Raw genomic sequence first — 21,689 nt, forward strand, 5'->3', positions numbered from 1 at the left:
CCTCCGTGATGATGAAGAAGTCGTCCCCGGGCTCCCCCTGGACCACAATCTTCTCTCCGTCCTCAAACTGCACAGGCTCCAAGGCGTCAGCCACGGTCAGGCGCTCCCACTTCTCCAGCGACTCTAGAGTGGGCGACAAGGGGACCGTCACTGCGGCCTCGCCCCTGCCCTGCACCCGAGCGCTCGCTCAGCCAAGTGCCGCGGATCGGCAGCGAGGGACCCGGGGCGCGTCTGTGCGCTCGGAGGGCCTGGGCCTCGCAGCACTAAGTTGGGCCCAGGAGGGGCCCCGGCCAGCGCGCCCGCCGAGCCCTGAGGCCACGACGCGGTTTAACGCGAGCCTGCTCGGAACCACCACCGGCTGGGAAGACGCTTCGTCACCGCTCAGCTGCGAGGCTCCGCATGGCTCGCCTTCCGTTATTTCAGGTCAACACACTTAATTCCAACTCACGCTTCTCGGCACAGCTTGCAAGTTCCGTGTCCCCTGCCGCCCCTCCCCACACCTCCCCTTCCTGGTCACTGTCCATCCCTAGCCCTCAGGAAGGGAAAAAACACCCAATACGCCCCATGCGCTCCTTCTGTAAGAAAATTAACGACCGCCTGATTAACTATTTCCTTCTCGGCAGAAGAAACCTCCTCGGCCTAGACTCCTCAGATGCTGCTTAAGTGGGTCAGCGGCTAAAAATACAAAGCAAAGCATTTATTTTAGAACTAGGTTAGGAGCGGGATTTCTCCACTTTAAGACGCCTGCCAGTGCTTCTCGTAGCAAAGGACCGGCTTTCGGGGAGCCGTCAGTGCACGCGCCCCATCGGCCCGCCTGGAAAGGTCTGCAAGGCCGGCGGGGCCGCTGGGGACTCAGAAGCCGGGCGTTCCCACGCAGCCCCGCACATCCACCGCCGGGGACCGAACAGAGCAGCGGCCTCAGGAGCGGCACGAGGGGTGCTCGTCGGAGGTGGGCGCGGGCGGGCCGGCCGGCCGGCCAACGCGGAGGTCTTGCCCGTGGGTTCCGAGCGAGAGCCACGAGTCACGCTGCTGGGGGGACACGTGTCCCCGCGTGTCTCTTCAGCAGGTTCCTTGTTACACCTGAAAGGTGACGCTCCAAGGCCTGAACGTCGACTCGCGAAGCTGCGTCCCGTCAGAAGACGCCAGGAGACGGCGGTTTCTGGGCCCCGATTACTGAACGGTCTCTTCTCTGAGGCAACTCAGGAAACAAGCCCCGGGAGTGGTTCTTCTGCTGTGCACAGCCCGACCCTCCAGGCAGCACGGTCCCTTTCCCGAGTGGGACGGTCAACATTGCACCCGCACAGAATGCAAACGGAGGCAGGCGTCCCTCCGCTGTCACAGACGTCCTGCAGCCGGAGCCCGAGAGCCAGCAGGCGTGTGGCCTGCAAGCAGGACATGGGGAGGCCGCGGTGGCTTCTGCGCTCACACCCCCCGGGGTTCTGCCACGTTCAGTGCCCCCCAGCGGCCGACTCCTATGTCCGTGCACAGAAACCAGAACCCCCGGGCCCCGGGCGCACCGTGGCCGCCACGCTCCTTCCTGCCGGGGGCAGGCTGCCCAGACCAAGGCCCTCCCGCCTTCCAATGCCGGAGGGCTCCGTGCAGCTGGGTGACTGAGGGCCAAGGGGTCAGTCTTGGGGTCGCTCTGCCCGACGGCCACGGAGAAGCGCTAGCTGGCAGTGGGTTCATCGGAGGGAACAAAGCTTCCGCGTGCGGCTGAGCAGAGCACTGAGCGCGCCTGGCACACAGGAAGAGCAGGAGGGATCGGAAGGCGACCGGGGCGCTTGGGCTCCGAGGGAACGGGAGATGGTGAGGGACCAGGGGGCCCCAGGCCCGGGGATTTCTCGTGGGGCTAAAACAGCCCTGCTCCCAGCCTCCGTGAGACCCCGAGGACCCGCCCACGAGGCTGCCGAGTCTCGCGTCGCCGAGTGTGACACTGACCCATCAGCACAGCACCCCTTCGCATGACGCGCCCAGACCAGGCACCTGCAGAGACGGGCTCGTGGGCACAGGGCCTCCCCCGGGGGCGACAAGAAGGTTCTGGAACCAGGGAGTGGGGGTGGGGGCACAACCCTGAGTGCAGACGCCCCGAAGGGAAAAACTCTGGGACAGCGGATGCACTTCTACCACAGGAGCACGAGGAAAACGAGACCCTTCTCTGTTCGTTTCGCGGGACCTCAGAGGGTGTGGGGTCGCGCCGTGGCAGGCGCCCCAACCCCGGGGTCAGACGTCCTGCGGCGCCCCCCCGGGCAGGCCTGCTTGATTGTTTTTGGTTAAGTTACTCAGATTCGCTACAAATAACTCAAGAAACGGAACGAAGCGTAAAGAATGTGAAAAAGTGACGAATGCCACCCTACGTCACATCGCCTGGCTGAGTGCCTCTCCAGTCGTAGATCCAGACGGGAGGGTGGACAAAAGACGGTCAAGGATGCTTTTACAAACATGACCACCAGGCGCTTCCAACGTAAAGTCTTAAAGTTTACTCTGCCTGAATTTAACACCAGGCAAAGAAACCAAGAGTCTCTCTGTCTCTGTCTCTTTCGAGGTAAGATACTTTCTTCTCCAAAACATTCCCCTAAAAGAGACCACGAAAAACACTGACTCAGTGGTCAGGTTTCACACACGTTGATGCAGATGGAACGCCCACTTCTTGGGTCCAAAGGGGTAGAAAACAGGCCATTTCAATTTTTCTTAATGTTTATTCATTTTTGAGACAGAGACAGAGCACAAGCAGGGGAGGGTCAGAGAGAGAGGAAGACACAGAATCTGAAACAGGCTCCAGGCTCTGAGCTGTCAGCACAGAGCCCGACGCAGGGCTCGAACTCACGGACCGCGAGATCATGACCTGAGCTGAAGTCGGATGCTTAACCGACTGAGCCATGCAGGCGCCCCAAAAACGGGCCATTTCATGTGGGTTGACTTGACACCCTGAACTGCAGGCAGGCTCCGTGTCGCGGGAACAGGTGGCCCCGTCTGGCCTCCCCCCCGTGTTGGTTTTCGCTCCCCGGTGTGGGCTGAGAAGGAGTGGACACACCCATCCCATCCAGGGTCTTCTGAGCCTGCCTCCGGGGCGCTGGCCCTCCTGCTCTGGGCGCCTGGGGCCTGGCGGGGGCTGCCTCGCGCCCTGCCTCGATCGATCGAATGCCTCCGTGTGGCTCTGCCCTTCCTCCGCTCGCAGCAGCCACACCCCCGGGCGCTCTCCTGGGCTCGGTGACGTGCCCTCCCCGGGGACCTGCTCCGCGCTCGATCTCGTCCATCCGTCATTTGGAAAAAAAGTTATCGAGACAGTAGCGCACATGACGTAACCCAGCAACATCCGTCCTGCGCAAAATCACGTGAAGGTTTTGTCACGATTGCTTCAGATCCGTTTGTTAAGGTTTTAAAATTTTTAGTTTGTTATTAGTGAAGCGTGGTTGACCGGAGCATCACTGATAAAACGCCGGTGCCCTGCGCAGGGCGCCCAACCTGACTTCCGCCTCCCTCCCCGCGGCTACGACGTCCCAGGACCCGGCAAGATGGCTTCGCAGGCCCTGCTGAGCCGGGACCGCCTGCTGCTCTCTGCCTGCCCGCAGCTCTGGTCACTCGCTTGACTGCCCTCCACCCCAGAGGACGCGGCAGGCCTCACGCCGTCTCCACCGCCTGGATGCCGAACACCGCGGTCTCTCTCTGCGCCCTCTCGAGAGACTCCCGAAAGCCGTAGGGCGGGGGTGGGGGCACCGCTGTGCCTGCTCCTCCCGCGACCCTGCGGACCTCCGAGGCTTGGCCGGAACGCGTCTCTCCAGCTCTTCCCTCTTCGGGCCGCTGCTCTCTGGGCGGACGTGTGTCCTAGACGAACCCTGTCCTGGATTTGATTTCGGTTTCTGTGGCCGTGCTCTCTTCCTAACTGGGTTCCTTCCGTGTGTGGCTGGCTCTCGGCTTTTCTTGGTACTTCCGGCACCTATCCCAGTCCCAGTCTGTTCGGCCGCGGTGGCCTTTCCCCGACGCGTCCACGCTTGGTGCAGGGGGTGCGGGTGGGGCTTCCTCCTGACCTGCCCCCCAGTCCTCCGCTGGAAGGGCAGGCGGCGGGCACCCCCACCCTTGTCTCTGCAGCCTGGACAGCGGGCCCCGGGCAGAGGGGAGCCCAGCTGGGAGCCAGGGCTGCTCCGGTGCCGGGTCAGCCCGGCGTCCCTACGGGCTCACGCCGCGCAGGGAGGGGAGCGCCCCGATCCTGTAACCTCATCCTCGAGCCTCAGCCCCAGTGCCGGACTCACACGCAGTGGGTTTTGTTTGCTTCTTTTCCTTCCTTGCCCCAGCACGCTCTTCCCCATCCTCACCCAGAAGGCCATGAGGACTGCTGCTGAACAGTGGTTTCCAGAGGTTCCCGGAGGCTCGGCACTCAGCTGTCCCTCGCCCTCCCAAGCGGGGCCCCGCCCGTGGGCTAGCGCTGCCCTGCGTACTTGCATTTCAATTGATTAAAATGGGACAAAATTAAAATTCGGTTCCTCGGACACACCAGCCACAGGTCAAGTGCTCAACGCGGAAAGGACCGTCACCACGGCTGAAGGTTCTCCGTCACGGGATCGGCCGGCTACAAACGGTGGCCCCTGTGTATGTCACAGCTACTCCAAAACACTGAAGACTCTTGCTGGTGAGAGTTCTGTTGACAGTGTTGGAAATCGACTGAAATGCAGCCAACGTGTTTATCAGACCACAGGGCGAGAAAGGGCAGTGACTGCACCAGGGGAAACCCGCTTGGGAAAAAAAAACAAATCAGGCCCGAGAATGCTCGACACCGGGGACCACGTTTACTAGAACACGAAATGGGTCTCGAAACTGACGGATACGGAGGAAGGGCTGGCGGGACACCGAAAGCAGAGGGACGGACAGGCAGAGCACGTGGGACGAGGGCACAGACGGCCCAGGAGAGGATGACCGCGCCCGGCGGATCAGACACAGAGCTCTCGGTGCACGGGGACAGACACACGCACGTGCACGTGTGAGTGTGGCTGTGTGTGCACACGTGTGTGAACGTGCCTGTGTGAGTATATGCACATGCACGTGTGCAACTGTACCTCGTGGGTGCATACGCGTGTGAGCGTGCGTGCGAGCATGCCCGCGTGGGTGCATACGTGTGAGCCATGCCTGTGAGGGTTCACACGTATGCCTGTCCCAAACCCACACGTCACCCAGAGGGCTGAACCTTCCAGGCACACAGGGAACATGGAAATGGCTGGACCCAGCAGGCAGGACTCAGATGAGACCGGAGGAAGCTACCGGCACAGGCTCGCGCACGGCGTGGGGGCCACTGACCCAGGATGGAGACCTTGCTGAGAAACTCCTCGTACATCTTGCGTTTTCTCAGGGTGCTGCCCTGTTCCAGAGAAAGGAGAAGACAGAAAAGAAGATGGGTCTTTGTGCCTGAATCATGTTGACATTTCCAAATTTCCCCAAATGACTCTGAACTCTTAAAAGGAAACCCTTTGACCATTCCATGTCCCGCAAGCCCCTCAAAGACCCCAGCCGGCACCTCCTCCAGGCAGCTGCGCCTCCCCTGGCCGCTGACAGTGACCTCATCCAGCCCGGGCCAGTGACTGGTCCACACGACGAGCACCCAGCCAACCAGAATCCTGCACTGGGGTTTCCACGTGCTCAAGGCAGATGTCCCCAAGGCGGGATTGCAAGGGTACTGTCTGAGCCGGGCTCACCGCACCCCCACCCTTCCCCCCAACACACACACACACACACACACACACACACACACACACACACACCTGGAGAGGCTCTGGGGCTGGGGGCTGGCGGCAGCACTGAGTGTATGATACGCTAAGGGAGGGAGTAGCCGACATGGGTCAAGTCCCCGGGCTGGTTGTGCCTGAACCTGGGGCCTGGTGAGAAGGGCCAATGAGTTGCTTCTTTCCTAACCAAGTGCTGGCTGAATAAGATAAAACCAGCAGGCAGGGCCCTGTCAACCTCCGCGTGAATTAGAAATGAAAATCCACTCCAAAAAGTAGAACCTGAACGCGAATTGGAAAAGGGCACCCGCTTCCTCAAGCACACATCCCAAGTGAAGGAGGCGGCGGCCCAGCCTTCCAGCAGCCAGCACCAGCCCGGCAGGTAGAGAGCAGTCTGGACTTTATCCCTTGGCCTGCTGCCCACGGCCTTTGCACAGTGTACGCACTCCACAACTGGACATGGCTGCGCCACCACTAAGTCCTGTTAAGCACTGCACATTCAGAAAACGGGGACATGCTCTCCACCAGCAGAGCAGCAAGCCTGGTCTGGTTAAATTCAAACGGCCTCATCCATCACCTGGGACGCGGAAAGGATGGGTCGACCACAGACCCGACACCTGGTATGGAGAGAGGAGGGAGGAGGACAGCGACGGTGAGAATGTGCCCGAACCCAAAACGCTCAGGCCCACCTCAACCTCACGAGAGTCCCGTGAGACAAGGGCACGGTTACCCTCATCCCCAGACGAGGAAGCAGGCTCGAGGGGCAAGCAAATGCCTAGACTGGGATCACAGGAGCAGGAATGAAACCCGGGCTGGGTCCTACACATCCCACAGCTTGGTGACGATGGTGGTGGTGATGGTGATGGTGGGGTGGACAGTGACGATGGCGGGGGGAGCAGTGATGACCTTTGCCAAGTACGGAGGTGGAGGGTGGAGGGCTGATGGGGCGGTTCCGGAGAGTCCCGTTCCACATCCACATCACCCGTAACCTCCCATGCTCTTAGACCAGTCTCACCTCCTCGGGGCCTCAGTTTCCCCAACAGGAGACACGTTCTCCGTGTCTTCGACCTGGGCTTCTCCCTACCTTCCTCCAAACTGCCCACATCCTCACCTCAGCCCAGAAGGCTCCTCGTCTGCTTCCCACTGAGATGCAGAGGGAGAGCCATCAGCCCGAGAATGACCCCTACCGCCCCGCCCCACCATCAGAGATGGGGCTGGAACCTCTGCAAACAGGCCCTCGCAGCTGCCCAGACGCCTGATCTGGGAAGAGGTGAGCTCAGCTCAGACATCCCCAGTGCTGCTAAGACCAGCGCTTCGAAGGATCAGCTCTCTCCGTGACCCTGGGGTCGCCACCAGTCTCCACTCTACAGGGAGGTGTGCAGGTCAGGGAGAGGTCGTAACCCGCTTGTGGCCACTAAGAGGCATGGTCGGGGTCAAAGCAGGACGTCGATGTACACTTGGTGTTCATGCCACAGAGATGGAGACATGCTGGGCATCCTCCCCCTGCAGAGGGCACCCACTGCGTGCGGTCCTGGACCGCGGTACTCTGGGCATCACCCCTCCCCTGAAGCGCCAGGCCGCCCGGTGGCTGAGCAGAGCCGGGACCATCCAGCCCTCAGCCTCCGAATTCAGGGGGTCACCACTACACCCACAGCCTCCTGAGGCTCAACCCAAAGAAATGCTGAGAACGTTCTAGAGCATAAGGTCGTTTTCGGACAGGCCCTCTTCAGGTAGGGGTGGGGGGTACTCAGTGCCCACAGAAAGGGCTGGAAACTGGGGGACCGGTGGCCCTCCCCCCGCAGGGCCTGACATCTGAAGACAGAGGCAGCCCAGGCTGACACCAGGAGAGCCTGTCCCCAGCGCACAGAGTGCGCTCAGGAGCCGTGGGTAAGTACAGAGCTCTGCCACCGCCTGGTCGGTGCACTGGAGGCCCGGCCTTACCATTCTGCAGTGAGACCTCACGGTGCCTGACACAGGGCACAGGGACCGATGGCAGGCGAGGGCAGCGTTGGGAGGCCGCTCCAAGAGGCCAGCACAGGGAGTCCACTGGGGCGGACACCCCTTGTCTCGTGGCCACACAGACACGGGACGCATAGGAGAAGGTGGGAGACTTGGGCGAGCCAGGATGGGAAGGGCGGTGCTGAGCGTGGGAGGCGCTGGGGGCGGGGGGCGGGGCAGGCCCCAGGCAGGCCTACGGAGGCTGCGGTGTGTACCTTTCCCCAGCTCAGGGCGTCCAGGACTTGGGAGCTGCACGCACACGTGACACAGGAGGGGCGTCCGGACAGCCCTGGGTCTGATCGCCACCCCCCGACTAGGCGTGCGGGCAAACATTCCCACTTCCGGCCTGTTTCCTCGGCTGCACAAGTCCCGCCCCAGAGGGTCCCGTGAAGGTTACGGGAGCCCAGGCCTCCCCAGCACCACAGAGGCTACAAGTCCCGAGTTCAGAATCCACACAGAGGCCCACGGTCATCCCCGGGGCCCTCCATCCGGCCAGGCCCCAACAGGGCCAGGGGACCCAGCCAGCCGTCCACCTCCCTGCCAGACGACACAGCATTGAAGGGGCTTCTGCCGGGCCGTGGCTGGTGGCCAAGGCGAGGACGCAGAGCCAGGCGGCCCATGGCAGAGCCCTGGGCGTTTCCAACACCGTGGCCGCCATTGTGGCCGGTGTGGATGCTCAGCCCGGGCCACCTGACGTCCTCGCCGGCCTCGCTGTGGAAAACACATTTCTTCTGAAAAACCACCAATGGTTCCCACAGCCCTCCCAGCAAGGATGCCACCCAGTGGAAGACAGGCCCGACTCTGCCCAGGGACCTCGGACACTAAAGGCCAGCGTAGCTGGGTCCAGCCGTCTCCTGCTGCAGGACAGCTCACGGGAGGAGACTGGCCGCAGTGGCCAACCGAGGTGCCCCCCGCCTTGGGGTGGCTTCCCGCTGTGATGGAGACTTTGGGTGAGGGTGGGTGGGAGCCCCGGGGCCTGTTCACAGCTGAGTGGGAGGCAGCTCTGAGAGTCTGCAGCACCCCTCGGTACAGGAGAGGCTGGCGTGGGACTCCGCTTCCCGGGTGCATGGTGGCCCAAGGAGATTCTCCGCGTTCTCCACGCAGGGGGAGCAGCCGGCAGACCAGGACGTCCCCTCGCTGCAGATGGGGGGACAGAGCCTGGCCCTGCTCAGTGGTGGTGGCCGGGCAGGCTGGCCTCGCCGAGCTCTGTCCGTGCCTCCGCACCACACGGAGCAGCAGAGGGAAGGGAAGGGACGTTCACGGGAACTTTCCAGATCAGACGTCCTGAATCCCTGGGGACACGACTGGCACCCTCCACCATCCCCGCCCCCCCCCCCCCCCGCTCCCCATGGCGTGTCCCAGCTCAGCGCTAAGTGGATGCACGATGGCGGGGCCACTCTGCATGATGGGTGCCTCCAAATCTGTCCAGACCCAGGACGGACGCTAAAACGGATGCCCTCCGGCAGGACACTCCCTTCCGAGGCGGCCGGCACTTGCCATGTTCCTTCCCCAGACTCGGAGGCTCTGCGGACTCACGGCACAGCTGTGGCTATTCTTAGCACACGGGGCTTCAGAATGAAGACAGAGGAAGCGCCAGCTGCCTGGGTGGTTTGGGAACTTCCCTGAATACAAGGTTCCAGCCACAAAAATCCCACAGCCCAGAAAGACTCAGCACCGACGACGGCGAGAAACAGCGGCTTATGCAACACGGGCCAGGTGTGTGCGGAGGGGCAGAGGCTTCTGGGTCCGCTCCCAAACCTACCCGGGCCGGGAGGGGGCGGGGTGGGGGGGGGGTCAGGGCACCCCCTCCCCCACCGGGCAGCCGGCCTCTCCCCGGAAAACAGGCGCCGGCAGGTGGAGGACCAGAGCAGAGAGCACGGGCTGGGCTCCGGGACGCAGGGATGTGCAGCTTTCTCCCAGCGTATCCGGGGCTCTACATCTCCCGTACACGGTGGGCGCTCCGTCGATGCTTGCTGAGTGCACGGAGGGCGCTTCCTCACACGCACGGAGCCCGATCAGACCACGACCCCCCCGACGGCACTGAACCCTCCCCACGTCATGCAGACCCGGTGTTACAGCGGGACCAGGACGGGTCGGGGGCGCGGGTGTTCCCAGGATGAGGGGCAGTCTGGGCCGGGCCCTAACCCCAGGCTCCCATCTGACTGAGGCCTGGGGCTTCTCGAAACTGCCTGTGGATTGAACCCAGGCCTCCCCCAGAGCGTCCCCAGGTCACAGCCCCCACCCCACGCCATCACCAGAAGCTGCACCGTCCCCAGGGACACAGCCTAGCCCTGCAGGGCACGTGGGGGACACCAAAGGTCTCCAGGCTGGGGGCTGGTCTCCCTCACCCTCCCAGGGTCACGATGTTTCCATGCCCCCCAGGACGGCCCCCCGTCCATTGTGGAAGCCGCTCTGGGGGCCCCCTGCACACTCGGGTGGGAGCTGAGGGCTCTGTGGGGGTGGTGAGCCCACGGACTGCATCGCCCACGGGACCCCTGCGTCCCCATCCACGGTGGTAACCCCGCTGCTCCCTCTGTCCACGCAAGCCCGGACACTCCTCTCCTGGACACGCTGGTTCCTGCTCAGATACATCTGCTCAAACGCCACCTCATCACGGGAGGGGGGCTTGGGGCCTTTCTAGAAAACAGCAGCCCCTCCGCGCCTCCCAGTCACCTCCACCCTGTTCTCAGCTTTATCTTTCTCCAAGGAACTGTCATCACCTGAGGTGCGTGTTTGTCCCCTGACTCCCCCACTAGCACGAGGGAAGCTTCCCAAGGCCGGGTGCGGCACCCGTGGTATTCCCAGGTGGGTCCCAGCACCACGAACATGTGTGCAGGACGGGCACTGAGTGGGCACAGGCAGGGCCTCCCCAGCTCCCAGATCACCTCTGGGAGCCCCCTGTGCATCTGCCATGCCCCTGATGGTACAACAGGGGACCCGTGCCCACCCTGCACCAGCCAAGAGTGGATGTGGCTACACATGAGAGAGAGAGGCAAAAACGCCTGAGGGTTGATCCCTGCGTGAGGATGTCTGCGGCCAATCAGTCTGGTCCCGCTGTGCCGGGGCCACCACAGAGCCAGGCCCCTGGATCTCTTTGCTCTACCCCCTTGGTGAATGGGTTTCTAGTCTCAGTCACCTCGTGATCCAGGGTGGCAGCGAGAGCTCCAGCCATCACGACCCCATTCCAAACAGCTAAAAAGAGGGAAGGAAGGCAAAGGAGCCTCCCCAGCTACCTGCTTGCCTTTTAAGAAGTTTCCAGAATCTCTCCCACACTTCCCACCCACCCCACTGGCCCTTATCTATCACCCTCCCTTGGATAAAGCTAGGGTTCCCGACAGACGCTTGGCTGCGGGTGTGCCGGGTGCCGCTCACCATGAGGATGCGCCGGTAGCTGTCCCGGTCAATGCCCCAGAGCTTGAGGTCCGTCTTGGCCTTCACTGTCGCTGCCCTGGGGGTGCCGTAGATGAGCGCCAGCTCCCCAAAGCTGCCCCCTTCGCTGATGCTCGTCACCCACTCTCCATTCACGTATACCTTCAGGGGACAGAGAGAGAAATGTCAGAGATGTCCCAGGGGACACGTGGGGTCACGCCAGCGCGTCCCACACCGGGAGCCCTCCTGCACGCCCACCAGAGGGGACCCGGCAAGGACCTCGCCTGCCCGGGCATGGCCTGGACCTCTGACAGCTTTGCTGCCCGTCGCACCCCCGGCCCCGCACAGAGCCCTGGCTGGGCGGGGGCGATGGCACCTTCTGAGTCCTGGCCCCAGTTGTCGGCGAGACGGGCCGGAGATGAAGGGGAAAGTACCGCCCAGGGCTCCTGGTCCGAGCAGAGCCCTGCCTGCGTCCCTGGCCGGCCTTCGATTCGGTTCCTCATCCGCCTTAGGTGGGCCTTGGGGCCTATCTCCCCAGCCGCACACTCAGGGCTTCCTCAGGGCGCCCCTGCGGATGCCCTCCGGGTCTCTGCCCGGCGCCCCCACCTCCAACCAGCATGCGGGCCGGCCTGGCCCGGAAGGAGCCATGTTGGCAGGGCCTGCCCTGCCCGGGACAGCACCAGGCTCCCTGGGCCTGCGGTCAGTGGAGACGCTGCTGGGGCACCGACGAGACGAGGCTGTGCTGAGAAGGGCCCTTTCAGCCCGCGTGCGTACTCGGCACAGTGCTCCCACTATGACCGACCCTGCACGTTCCGGACCGCACAAGAATGGTGAGATTGTCCATTATGTGGTGCCGATCTGGTTCCTATAAACTGACACAACACAGGCATTATCCCCCAGCGTGTCAATGAGCTTTAAGAACAGCTCCCATTGGCAAAATGGGTGCACGTCGGGAAAGAATGGATTGCGGTGAATCACGGGCGTGATTCTTGCCGGAATCAACGACTCATTATCTGCCCTACGACTGACACACAGAAGCGCGTGTCTGCAAGGAGACGCCATGCAGGTGAGAACCCTGCGTTCCGTGCGAGCGAGGGCCAGGGGAGACCCGGCCGACCAAGAGGGGTGGGCGTGGCCCGAGGCCCAGTGAGGCCCAGGAGCAGGGGCTCGGCACTCGCTTCCCGCAGGGAAGTCTGGGCAGCGGGGCCCCTGGGGGAAGAGACGCCAGGGTCCACACAACGAGGCCCTCGAGGAACGAGAACAGTGTCCCGTCCTTCCCACGAGGCAGGGAACAGGCCGCCTTGCTCTGCCACGGACGTGCAGGGATGCAGGAGTTTTCAGGGTGCAGGGACATCCTCCAGAACGTGCACCCCTGGTTTTCTCAAAGGGGACCCGGGGCCCATGGAGAGGGGGCAGTGACCACTTATCGGTGTTCCCGGTGACCCAGGCACAGCCGGGCCAGCCCTCCCCGCACTGGGCTTCCTTGCGGTGAAGTCCTGGCCACGGAGGCGTGACTCCCCCAGCAGCCACGTGCATGGACCCCAGCTGCATAGCTCCAGGACGCCCCAGACGTCCCCAGGTCCCCTCCAGCAACCACGGCCCCTCGGGAAGCAATCGGGAGCACGTGCCTCTGCCCTCGCCGTGCGCTACGGGGCCCAGCTGGCTGCTCGGCACTGCCGTGGAGCGGGCACCCGTCCTGCAGGACACAGATGGTTCCTGTGACTCCTCCAGGGGGAATGTCGGGCTCGGGTCGTGGGTCGGAGGTCGGGAGATTTTGCTGACAGTCTGAGGAGGTGGGTGGGCCTGTCTCTTGTGCCTTAGAGGGCACAGAAGCCACCTGCCTCCATCGGCTGCCGGCAGGGCCAGCCCGCCCAACAGACAAAAGAGCACAGGGACCCAGGGGACAGAGAATGGGGCTCAGCAGAGCCATCCAGGCGTCCCTGGACCCCGGTTTCCTGAGGCACATCCCCAAAGGCAGGGCAGGACTAAGGGGACCCCATTCCCTGCCCAGAGCCCAGGCCTGGGAGAGCTCCCTGTGAGACGTCAGAGAAAACCATTGTGCGGAGCCACAGAGGGCCCAGGACCACACTGCAGGCCGGCCACAGAGCACAAAGAGGCCATCCTTCTCAGGACACTGGCCTCTGTCACGGCGACCGGCACAGCGCCGGGCCCCACCCCAGCTGGCACGCCAACGGGCTACTTCTTGCTTTGTTTCACTTTTTGTTTCTTTTTCTTTTAGAAGAAAAATGGTGGGAGGCCCCACTGGGCTGCACGCACGGTCCCACCACTGACAGTGCCTTCTCCAGCTGAACCCGGAGCCCCCACCCGGCCGTGTGTCCACCACCCCGGTGTGGACTGAGCGCCCCTCTGTGCCCTGCGCGTTCTAACTGCTGGCGGTCAGCAGGGGAAGGCAGCGGGTTCCTGTCCACAGGACTCACCCACCAGCCGGGAGAAAGGCTGCAGGCAAATAATCACACAAACGCACATTCGTCGTGACACGTGCTCCGGGCGTGAAGAGAGCGTTCAGAACGACCATGGCAGTGACCGTCTGCAGAGAGCTCTCTGTGAAGGGGAAGTTGAGCCAGGCCTGAGCGTCCGGCTCAACGAGCAAAGACGTGGGAGAAGGGCGGCTGAACCCAAGGACAGGACGTACAAAGTCCCTGGGGCCACAAAGGAATGGACACTAGATGCGGCATGACCAAGCGGGGACAGACGCCACGGGGGCAGGAGCAGGGGGTCAGGGAGGGAAGGGCTGCAGTGTTGTTCTAGAAGCAAAAGGCAGCCACGGAAGGTTCCGGAACCTCATCTGGTTTACACTGTGACACTCCCTCTGCTGGGGAGTGGAGAACAGTGTGGGGCTGCCCGAGGGGAGACGGGGGGGGGTGGGGAGGTCACTCAACAGGTGGCTGTGACGTGGCCCAAGCTGGACCGCCTGCTTCCGCTCCACGGAGGGGTACAGACGGCGATCTGACGGGGCGCGCGGGGGGGCACAGGGTCCTGCTCACGAGAGCCCAGGGCAGGGGCGCCCGTGCGTGGAGGGGAGGGAGCATCGCCCGCCTGGCCATGCCCCCCGCCTCGCCCTGCCCCCCGCCCTCCCGACCCAGGCATCACGGTGCAACGCTCTACCGCCCAGAGAGCAGAAACCATCTGGGGGGTGGAGACAGAGCGCGTCTGGCGGGACGAGTGCCCGCAGCCCCACCCGCTTTCTCACGCCGCCTGGGGCCGGCCTGGCGCGGCCCGCGTGCCCCGCTCTTGTTTTCCTTCACAGACGGCAAGGACAAGCTAATGGCCCGTCTCCTCCCGCCTCCCAGGCCCTCACGGGAGCGCCCGGAGTCGGCCCCCGCGTCCAGGTCACTCAGCCGGTTGCCCACAGGAGCCCTGGGGACAGGGCACACCCCGCGGCTCTCCCTACCAGGCCTGGGCCGTCTCTAGCCCCGAAGCCAGATGCCCACGGGGCGGCCTGGCTGGCTGCCGCTCACAGCGCGCCCCGAGCACGGGCGTTGACGCTCCCGTCCGCGGCACCCGGGCCACACGGGTTCAGTTTCCACTCGGGTGGAGAGCCGGCCGGCCCCCTCCAGAGGAGCCCCAGATCTGTCATGGCACACGGGCCTCCTCCTGCCCCCTCCCCACACAGACCACACTAGGCGCCCACAGAGCAGGATTTCGCCAGGACCCCGGAGCGCCCCTCCTAAACGTGGAGCACGGCCACCACCACACTGGGGCGGGTCGGCTCACCGACCCCCAGTCCCAGAGGACAGTCATTACCCGCGGAGTCCGAAGCAGCCCCCGACCACAGCGGGCCCCAGATGTGCTCTGTGGACGAAATGGCTTGGAAGGCCCCAAATGCAGCAGAGAAACATCAGCGTCAGCTCTAGGCCGTGGCCACAGCACGCAGTAAGTGACTGATTAACAGGGACAACCTGAGGACAGGGACTAGAAGAGACACTCACACCTCGTTCATAGCGGCATGATCCACGACAACCAAGAGGCGGGGGAGCCACCCCGTGTCCCCTGACGTGACCAGACAGACACAGCGTGATCCGCCCACACAACCCACTATCTATCACTCAGCTTCAGAAGGAAGGAAACTATGACCCTGCCTCAACGCGGATAAACCTCAAGGACGTGACGCTGAGTGACGCAAGCCAGACACAGAAGGACACGCACCGGGACCGACTCCCTCGAGGTCCCGGGGTCGTCAGTCTCACGGACACAGAGGAGACGGTGGGGCCGGGGCTGGAGGAGCGGGTGGGGGTCGGTCCGTGCGTAACGGGGCAGAGTCTCAGTGTGGGGAGATGGGACGTTCTGGAGCCGGAAGGTGGGGCGGCCGCACAGCAGCGTGAATGTGCTCGGTGCCCCTGAGCTGTAGGCTTGAAACTGGTTAAGATGGCAAATTTCACGTTGTGTGTATTCTACCAACTTTAAAAAAACAGAGCACCAGGCAAACGCTGAATAACAAGTGACCATGCCCCGGGGTGCCCTGTCCGGGGGAGACGCAGCTCAGAGGCCTCCCCTGGAGGCTGGGAACCGGAGGGAACCGGGCGGGGCAGGAGCCCGGGGGTGGGGGTGGGGGCGGTCCCGGCACAAAGAGGGTCCGAAAATAACGAAAGCCTCCCAGGATTAGGGAGGAGCCAGGCCTCAGACAGAACTACGTTCCTGAGCCCTAAAATCGGCAGTGGAGTATCCTTTTAAGTAGAAATGCTATGTTCCACGAATAAAACAAATTGGGAGATATTTTTAAACTCAGAAAAATGGATTACAGCTCTTGGCAACACATGCTGTGGTGTCTCTCGAAAACCATAATTGAAGCCGAACCTGGTGTTTTGGGCACCGGCCACCTGGCCATCCCCCCAGGGCGCCGCTGGGCCCAGGGCAGCATCCACGCCGCAGAACGGGAAGGTGTTCAGGGTGCCGAGCCCAGCCAGGAAGAGGGCCCAGAGGGGCGGGGGTCGCCCTCGGGGCTTCCAGGCTTAGTGGGCCCCCCTCCCCTCGTGAGGCCGCACAGCCAGGCTCGGCGACCCCGGGGCCGGGTCAGCCAGGCCAGGCCGCTCCCCTGTGCCCCGGAGGGCAGCTCACAGAAATGGGCACGTTCAGCGTGGTGCCAGGGCCACAGAGAATCTGTGTGATTCCACGCCGGGAGCGTGGTGGCAGTAATCACGATACCCCGTGCCCCATGCCGCACCCCGGCCAGCTGACATCCCAGATTCCTGACTGAGCCCTTTTGATTCCCTCACATGTGGCTTTCAACCACACTGCTGTGCTGCCCGGTGGGTCCCACATCACAGGACGGCGCCCGCCCAGCTGGGGACCCGAAGGGCCTGACAGAGGGACCCTACAAGGCACTGCCTGGCCCAAACCAGAGACTCTGTCCGGACGCGGGCATCCACCCACGGTGCCCAGACATCCGGCTCCAGGAGCCTGAGTGCGGCGGGCACCTTAAAGACACCTTTGTACCTGAACTTCTGAGGCCGGGGCCGGACCCCGCCCAGACAACATATTTGGGGAACCAGCTTGCAAGAAGGTGACCTCACTTCTTCCCTCCCCAAACCGCCTCCGCGGGTCCCTGGCCTAAAGAAAAGCCAGCTATGACCCCTGGCGCGTCATGGGGAGGCTGGGGACTGCCTGTCGGCCCCTACCCCACCCCAAGGGGCCCTGGGGCCGGGCTCTGTGACCTCCCCTGGGGGTGTGGAGGGTCCCTGTCAGGAAGGGCAGGCCAAGCCAGCCGATTCTCAGCTGCCTCTTCCCCGTCACGTCCCACTTATGAAGGGGCCGGGGGCAGTGGAAGGAGACGCTATCCTGTGGGACCTGAGAGCACTCGGACAGATGTAATGGTGGGTGTGAGGAGGGAACAACCCACGCTAAGATGCTGAGCTTCAGGGGCACCATCATCCGGGGTGGCGGGGCCCACGAGCTGTTTAGGGGACCCTCTGTCAGGGGGCAGGTCCTGGTGGGCACCCGTCTCTCACACCTTCAAGTGCTTCCTGCCAGGTGCACTCCCTGCATCAGAGCTGGGGGTGGGGAGCTGGGCGGGGGGGGGGGGTTCTTCGTGGTGCAGGTGCGGGCAGGAGGGGGCAGGGATGGGGTCTGCCCAGGACAGTGGCCGCAGCGGCCCAGAGAGAGCGGATTAGCGGGGTTGGGGGGGTATTGTAGAAAGAGGGACCACATCCACAGAGCCTCCTCCTGACCCCACAATGGGCTCTGCGAGGCCACATCAGGAGGACTGCTCCCTTTGGTCTGTGAGCTCTGCGTCCTTCGAGGACACAGACACGGTGGTCAGTACAAGGCCTCGGCTCTCAGGCCCAAGCCTGGGGGGTGTCTGACCGTCTGCTGCCTTCCCACACGGGCCAGGGAGGAGCATCTCACGAGACCCTGCTGTGGGCCCTCCAGGCTCCTGAAGAGAAATGCAAGAACTCTGGGAGAAGGTCCCCCGCGTCCCGCACCCGCTCACCCCAGCAGCACCCCGGGTGTGCCCAGAAGTCCCAGGGTTTGCTCAGGTTGCTGCCTGAGCCCTGGTGGCACGACTCGAGTCAGCCCTTTGAAGACGCCTCCAGACTGAATTAGAAGATTCACGAGCTCCAGTGAACACAGAAGAGGAAGGAACATCCCAGGGGAGGAGAAGCAGGAGCCAAGATCTGGGTCTGGGTCGGGCTCCCTGTGTGGCAGGGAAGGTCCTGGGTCATCAGCGCAGCAGCCCAAGAGAGGAGCTGGGTGTGGCTCTGCGTGGACTAAGGGGCAGCCGGGCTTGGGTGGGTGGGGTCTTGAGGATGCACAGGAGTTAGCGAGGAACAGCAGAAACAGGAACCGATGGAAAAGGGGAAAGACCCAGAGGTCTGTGCTGTGCACCGCTGTCTCCCTCGTGACCGGCAAACCCTGAGGGCAGGGGCCACGTGCCCCCAAGTGCGTTCTCAGCACACAGCAGGGCTCCGGAAACATCTGACCAAAAATGCGAGCAAGGTGAGGACAGGTGGGGGGGGGGGGGGCTCCTGACCGAGAACAGGGTCGAGGAGCCGGGCGGGGGAGGCGGGGGCCCCTCGCGGGCAGGGAGCGTGGTGCAGGGGGTTGGCATGGAGACACCGAGCACCCCAGCCCTGCTGTGTAACCTGGCCATGGGGGTGTAACCACGAGCTGAGCTGAGTCACAGGAAGGAGGCTGCTCGGCCACAGAGAACCATGGGGCCAGGTGCGCGGGCAGAGGAGGGACGTCCCAGGGAGGCCAATGGAGAAGCGGGAGCAAGAGGGGCAGCAGGGTTCCTGGCAGAGGCTGCACAGCGCCAGCAGGCCCCAGGAAGCGAGAGGGCACCGCTCGGGGTGGGGGGCAGGCCCCAGGAAGCGGGACCCCAGGAAGCGGGACCCCAGGAAGCAAGAGGGCACCGCTGGCGGGGGGCAGGCCCCAAGAAGCGGGACCCCAGGAAGCGGGACCCCAGGAAGCAAGAGGGCATCGCTCGGGGGGGTGGCAGGCCCCAAGAAGCGGGACCCCAGGAAGTGGGACCCCAGGAAGCGGGACCCCAGGAAGCAAGAGGGCACCGCTCGGGGGGGCAGGCCCCAAGAAGTGGGACCCTAGGAAGCGGGACCCCAGGAAGAGGGCACCGCTGGGGGGGGCAGGCCCCAAGAAGCGGGACCCCAGGAAGCGGGACCCCAGGAAGCAAGAGGGTGCCACTTGGGGGGGCTGCAGGCCCCAGGAAGCAGGACCCCAGGAAGCAAGAGGGCACCACTGGGGGGGGGGGGGCAGGCCCCAGGAAGCAGGACCCCAGGAAGCAAGAGGGCACCGCTGGGGGGGGGCAGGCCCCAAGAAGCGGGACCCCAGGAAGCGGGACCCCAGGAAGCAAGAGGGTGCCACTTGGGGGGGCTGCAGGCCCCAGGAAGCAGGACCCCAGGAAGCAAGAGGGCACCGCTGGGGGGGGCAGGCCCCAAGAAGCGGGACCCCAGGAAGTGGGACCCCAGGAAGCAAGAGGGCATCGCTCAGGGGGGTGGCAGGCCCCAAGAAGCAGGACCCCAGGAAGCGAGAGGGCACCACTCGGGGGGGGGGTTAGGCCCCAAGAAGTGGGACCCCAGGAAGCGGGACCCCAGGAAGCAAGAGGGTACCGCTCGGGGGGGGCAGGGCCCAAGAAGTGGGACCCTAGAAAGCGGGACCCCAGGAAGCGAGGGGGCACCGCTGGGGGGGGGCAGGCCCCAAGAAGCGGGACCCCAGGAAGTGGGATCCCAGGAAGCAAGAGGGTGCCACTGGGGTGGGTGCGGGCCCCAGGAAGCAGGACCCTAGGAAGCGGGACCCCAGGAAGCGGGACCCCAGGAAGCAAGAGGGCACCACTTGGGGGGGCAGGCCCCAAGAAATGGGACCCTAGGAAGTGGGACCCCAGGAAGCGAGAGGGCACCGCTGGGGGGCGGCACGTGCCCCAGGAAGCGGGACTCCAGGAAGTAAGAGAGCACCGCTGGGGGGGCAGGCCCCAAGAAGCGGGACCCCAGGAAGCAGGACCCCAGGAAGCAAGAGGGCACCGCTGGGGGGCGGTGCGGGCCCCAAGAAGCGGGACCCCAGGAAGCAAGACAGAGCCGCTGGCAGGGGGGCATGGGCCCATCGTCTGGTCACCTAAGGGACTTGGGCCTGAGTCAGAGAGAAGCCCTTTCGAAGGCTTTCCTGGAGACCCTGTCTGCCAGGCCCCGTGTGGACGGCAGCCTGGGGACCCAGGGAGGGACGGATGCCCTCACCACTTGAGTTGGGGGGGGGGTGGCTGCAGGGGTGTGTCTGTGCCACGCCCAACAGGTCCACAATGGGTGGGGGGCTCCCTTAGCCCCGGACCAGCAAGGTGGACAGAGGAAGGTGAGCGGCAACAGGAGGAAGGCTGTCCGGGGCCTTGGGGTCTGTAAACACTCGGCTCCCTGCCCGCTTTGCGAAGCGCTGGGGACCCTGGGGACCACCGTCCGTGGGCGCACACCCTCTTACTCGCGCAACGCTCAGGTGCGTTACACCGGCCTCCGGATGAAACGCGCTCCTGGGCTGACCGGACCGCGGACCAGGCAGGGAAGAGATACTCACGTCCACTTCTCCTTGGTCGATCACGTAGAAGTTATCTCCTTCGTCCCCTGTAAGGAGAGAAACACGCTGTGCACACCGCGAAGGGCACCGGGGGCCACGCTTCCGTCCCCCCGGAAGCTGGACCTGCCCCAGCTTCACAGAGGCCAAGGTCCCTGGGTCTCGCCGGGTATGTCTTGTTTGTTAAATAAAACTCGTACGCGCGACACGAGGGTTGACCCACTGGGGCACGCTCCCCTCGCGCGGCCCCCCATGCTCCGTGTGTGGTGGGGCCCCCGTGGTCCCCGCCTGGCCCGTCTCAGGGTCCAGCTTCGCTGGTGGAACGTTACGGAGACGTGGGGTTGGCGTGCAGAGAGCCGTGACGTTTCTTGCGGGCGGGCGGGCCTGCCTTGTGCTCACGGGAAGCCCGCGGCCCGGCGCCCTGGCTCAGGGAAGCAGGAAACATACCTTGCTGGATGACGGTCTCCCCGGCGATGTGCGTGACGGGGAACATGGCGTCGAATATGTCGCTGCAAGAGAACACGCACGGCATGTGGGGGCTGCGGCAGCGCGGGGCACGGACCCCACCCCTCACCTCACGCGGAGCAACCAGCTCCGGTCGCCCGGGGAAACGGAAAAATCCGCCTTCGGAGGAAATCATGACCCTTCGTGGCCCTGCCGTCCGGGCAACAGCTCCCAGCCTCCAGACTGTGTCTGTGCCAGGACCCAAGAGGTTCTCGGTCTGGGTCTCCACAGAAATGGAATCACCCCGCACGCATTGCGTCAGACACAAAAACAGGCTGACGGCAGACCCTGGCTGTTCCTCATGTCAGGAAACGTGAGTCTGCCTGGACACGTCCTGTGGGCCTGCTTTCTGCACACTTCCCTCGAGGGGCGTCCTGAGATCCCCGAGGCAGGAACCAGGGCCTCTACGCGGCCTGGCCGGCCACCGGAGCCTGACCCGTGGGCCGTGCCAAAGGGCGGCCTGGCCGTTAAGTTTCCTAAATGTGGCTGTCGGATGGACCGAACGGGCAGGACACAGGCAGGGGGAGAGGTGGAGCGTGGGACCCTCATCTCCGCAGGACTGCATCCAGAATGCACTGTCAGAGGTCAGCCTCGCTCCCCAAATGCGATGGCCCCGCCCAGGAGACTGCGCCCACCCACCCACCCACGGGGTCCCGAAGGAGAATCGGGCAGCTGGGGCCCCTGTGTGGTCAGGGCACACGGCAGGGCTCAGGGGGGCCTGCCTCCTCTCCCCCCGCTGAACGGGAAACCTTCGCCCGACTGGTCAGGTCGAGTGAACCTCAGAGGAACTCGCGGGAGTTGGACACGACCCCCCAGGGGCCAGCGCGAAACCAGAGATCCCAACAGCCTTGTGCTCTGCTGTCTCTAGGATCCAGGAAACGTTAAAGGGTCTGGTCAGTTGTCCAAACTGCATTGCTTCAAAACCACAGCATCAGGGATGTCAAAGTGAGCAGATGTTGAAGAAACGATTCTACAATTCCTGCCTCGTTTTTAAAAAAAATTCTCAACGGTAATGGTAAAACATTTTCCCAAATGCCATGAGTAATCAAGCCAACCCCGGGACCCATCACCACCCAGCCGGGGCAG

The 21,689-nt window shown here is 63.9% G+C and overlaps 1 protein-coding gene across 4 annotated transcripts in view; it reads right to left on the minus strand.

Annotated features, from left to right (window-relative positions):
* Positions 1-21,689, minus strand: part of PRKAR1B (protein kinase cAMP-dependent type I regulatory subunit beta) — a 119,401-nt gene that overhangs the window by 13,404 nt on the left and 84,308 nt on the right. For all 4 annotated transcript variants that reach the window (XM_045048065.1, XM_019820308.3, XM_023246635.2 and 1 more), the window contains exons 5-9: positions 20,547-20,608; positions 20,103-20,149; positions 11,079-11,237; positions 5,287-5,347; positions 2-123 (exon numbers count right to left, since the gene is read on the minus strand). In XM_045048065.1, coding sequence (XP_044904000.1) covers positions 2-123; positions 5,287-5,347; positions 11,079-11,237; positions 20,103-20,149; positions 20,547-20,608 — 451 coding nt within the window. The remainder of the gene's footprint in view (position 1; positions 124-5,286; positions 5,348-11,078; positions 11,238-20,102; positions 20,150-20,546; positions 20,609-21,689) is intronic.

The sequence above is a fragment of the Felis catus genome, chromosome E3 (assembly GCF_018350175.1).
Source record: "Felis catus isolate Fca126 chromosome E3, F.catus_Fca126_mat1.0, whole genome shotgun sequence".
Taxonomy (NCBI): Eukaryota; Metazoa; Chordata; class Mammalia; order Carnivora; family Felidae; genus Felis; species Felis catus.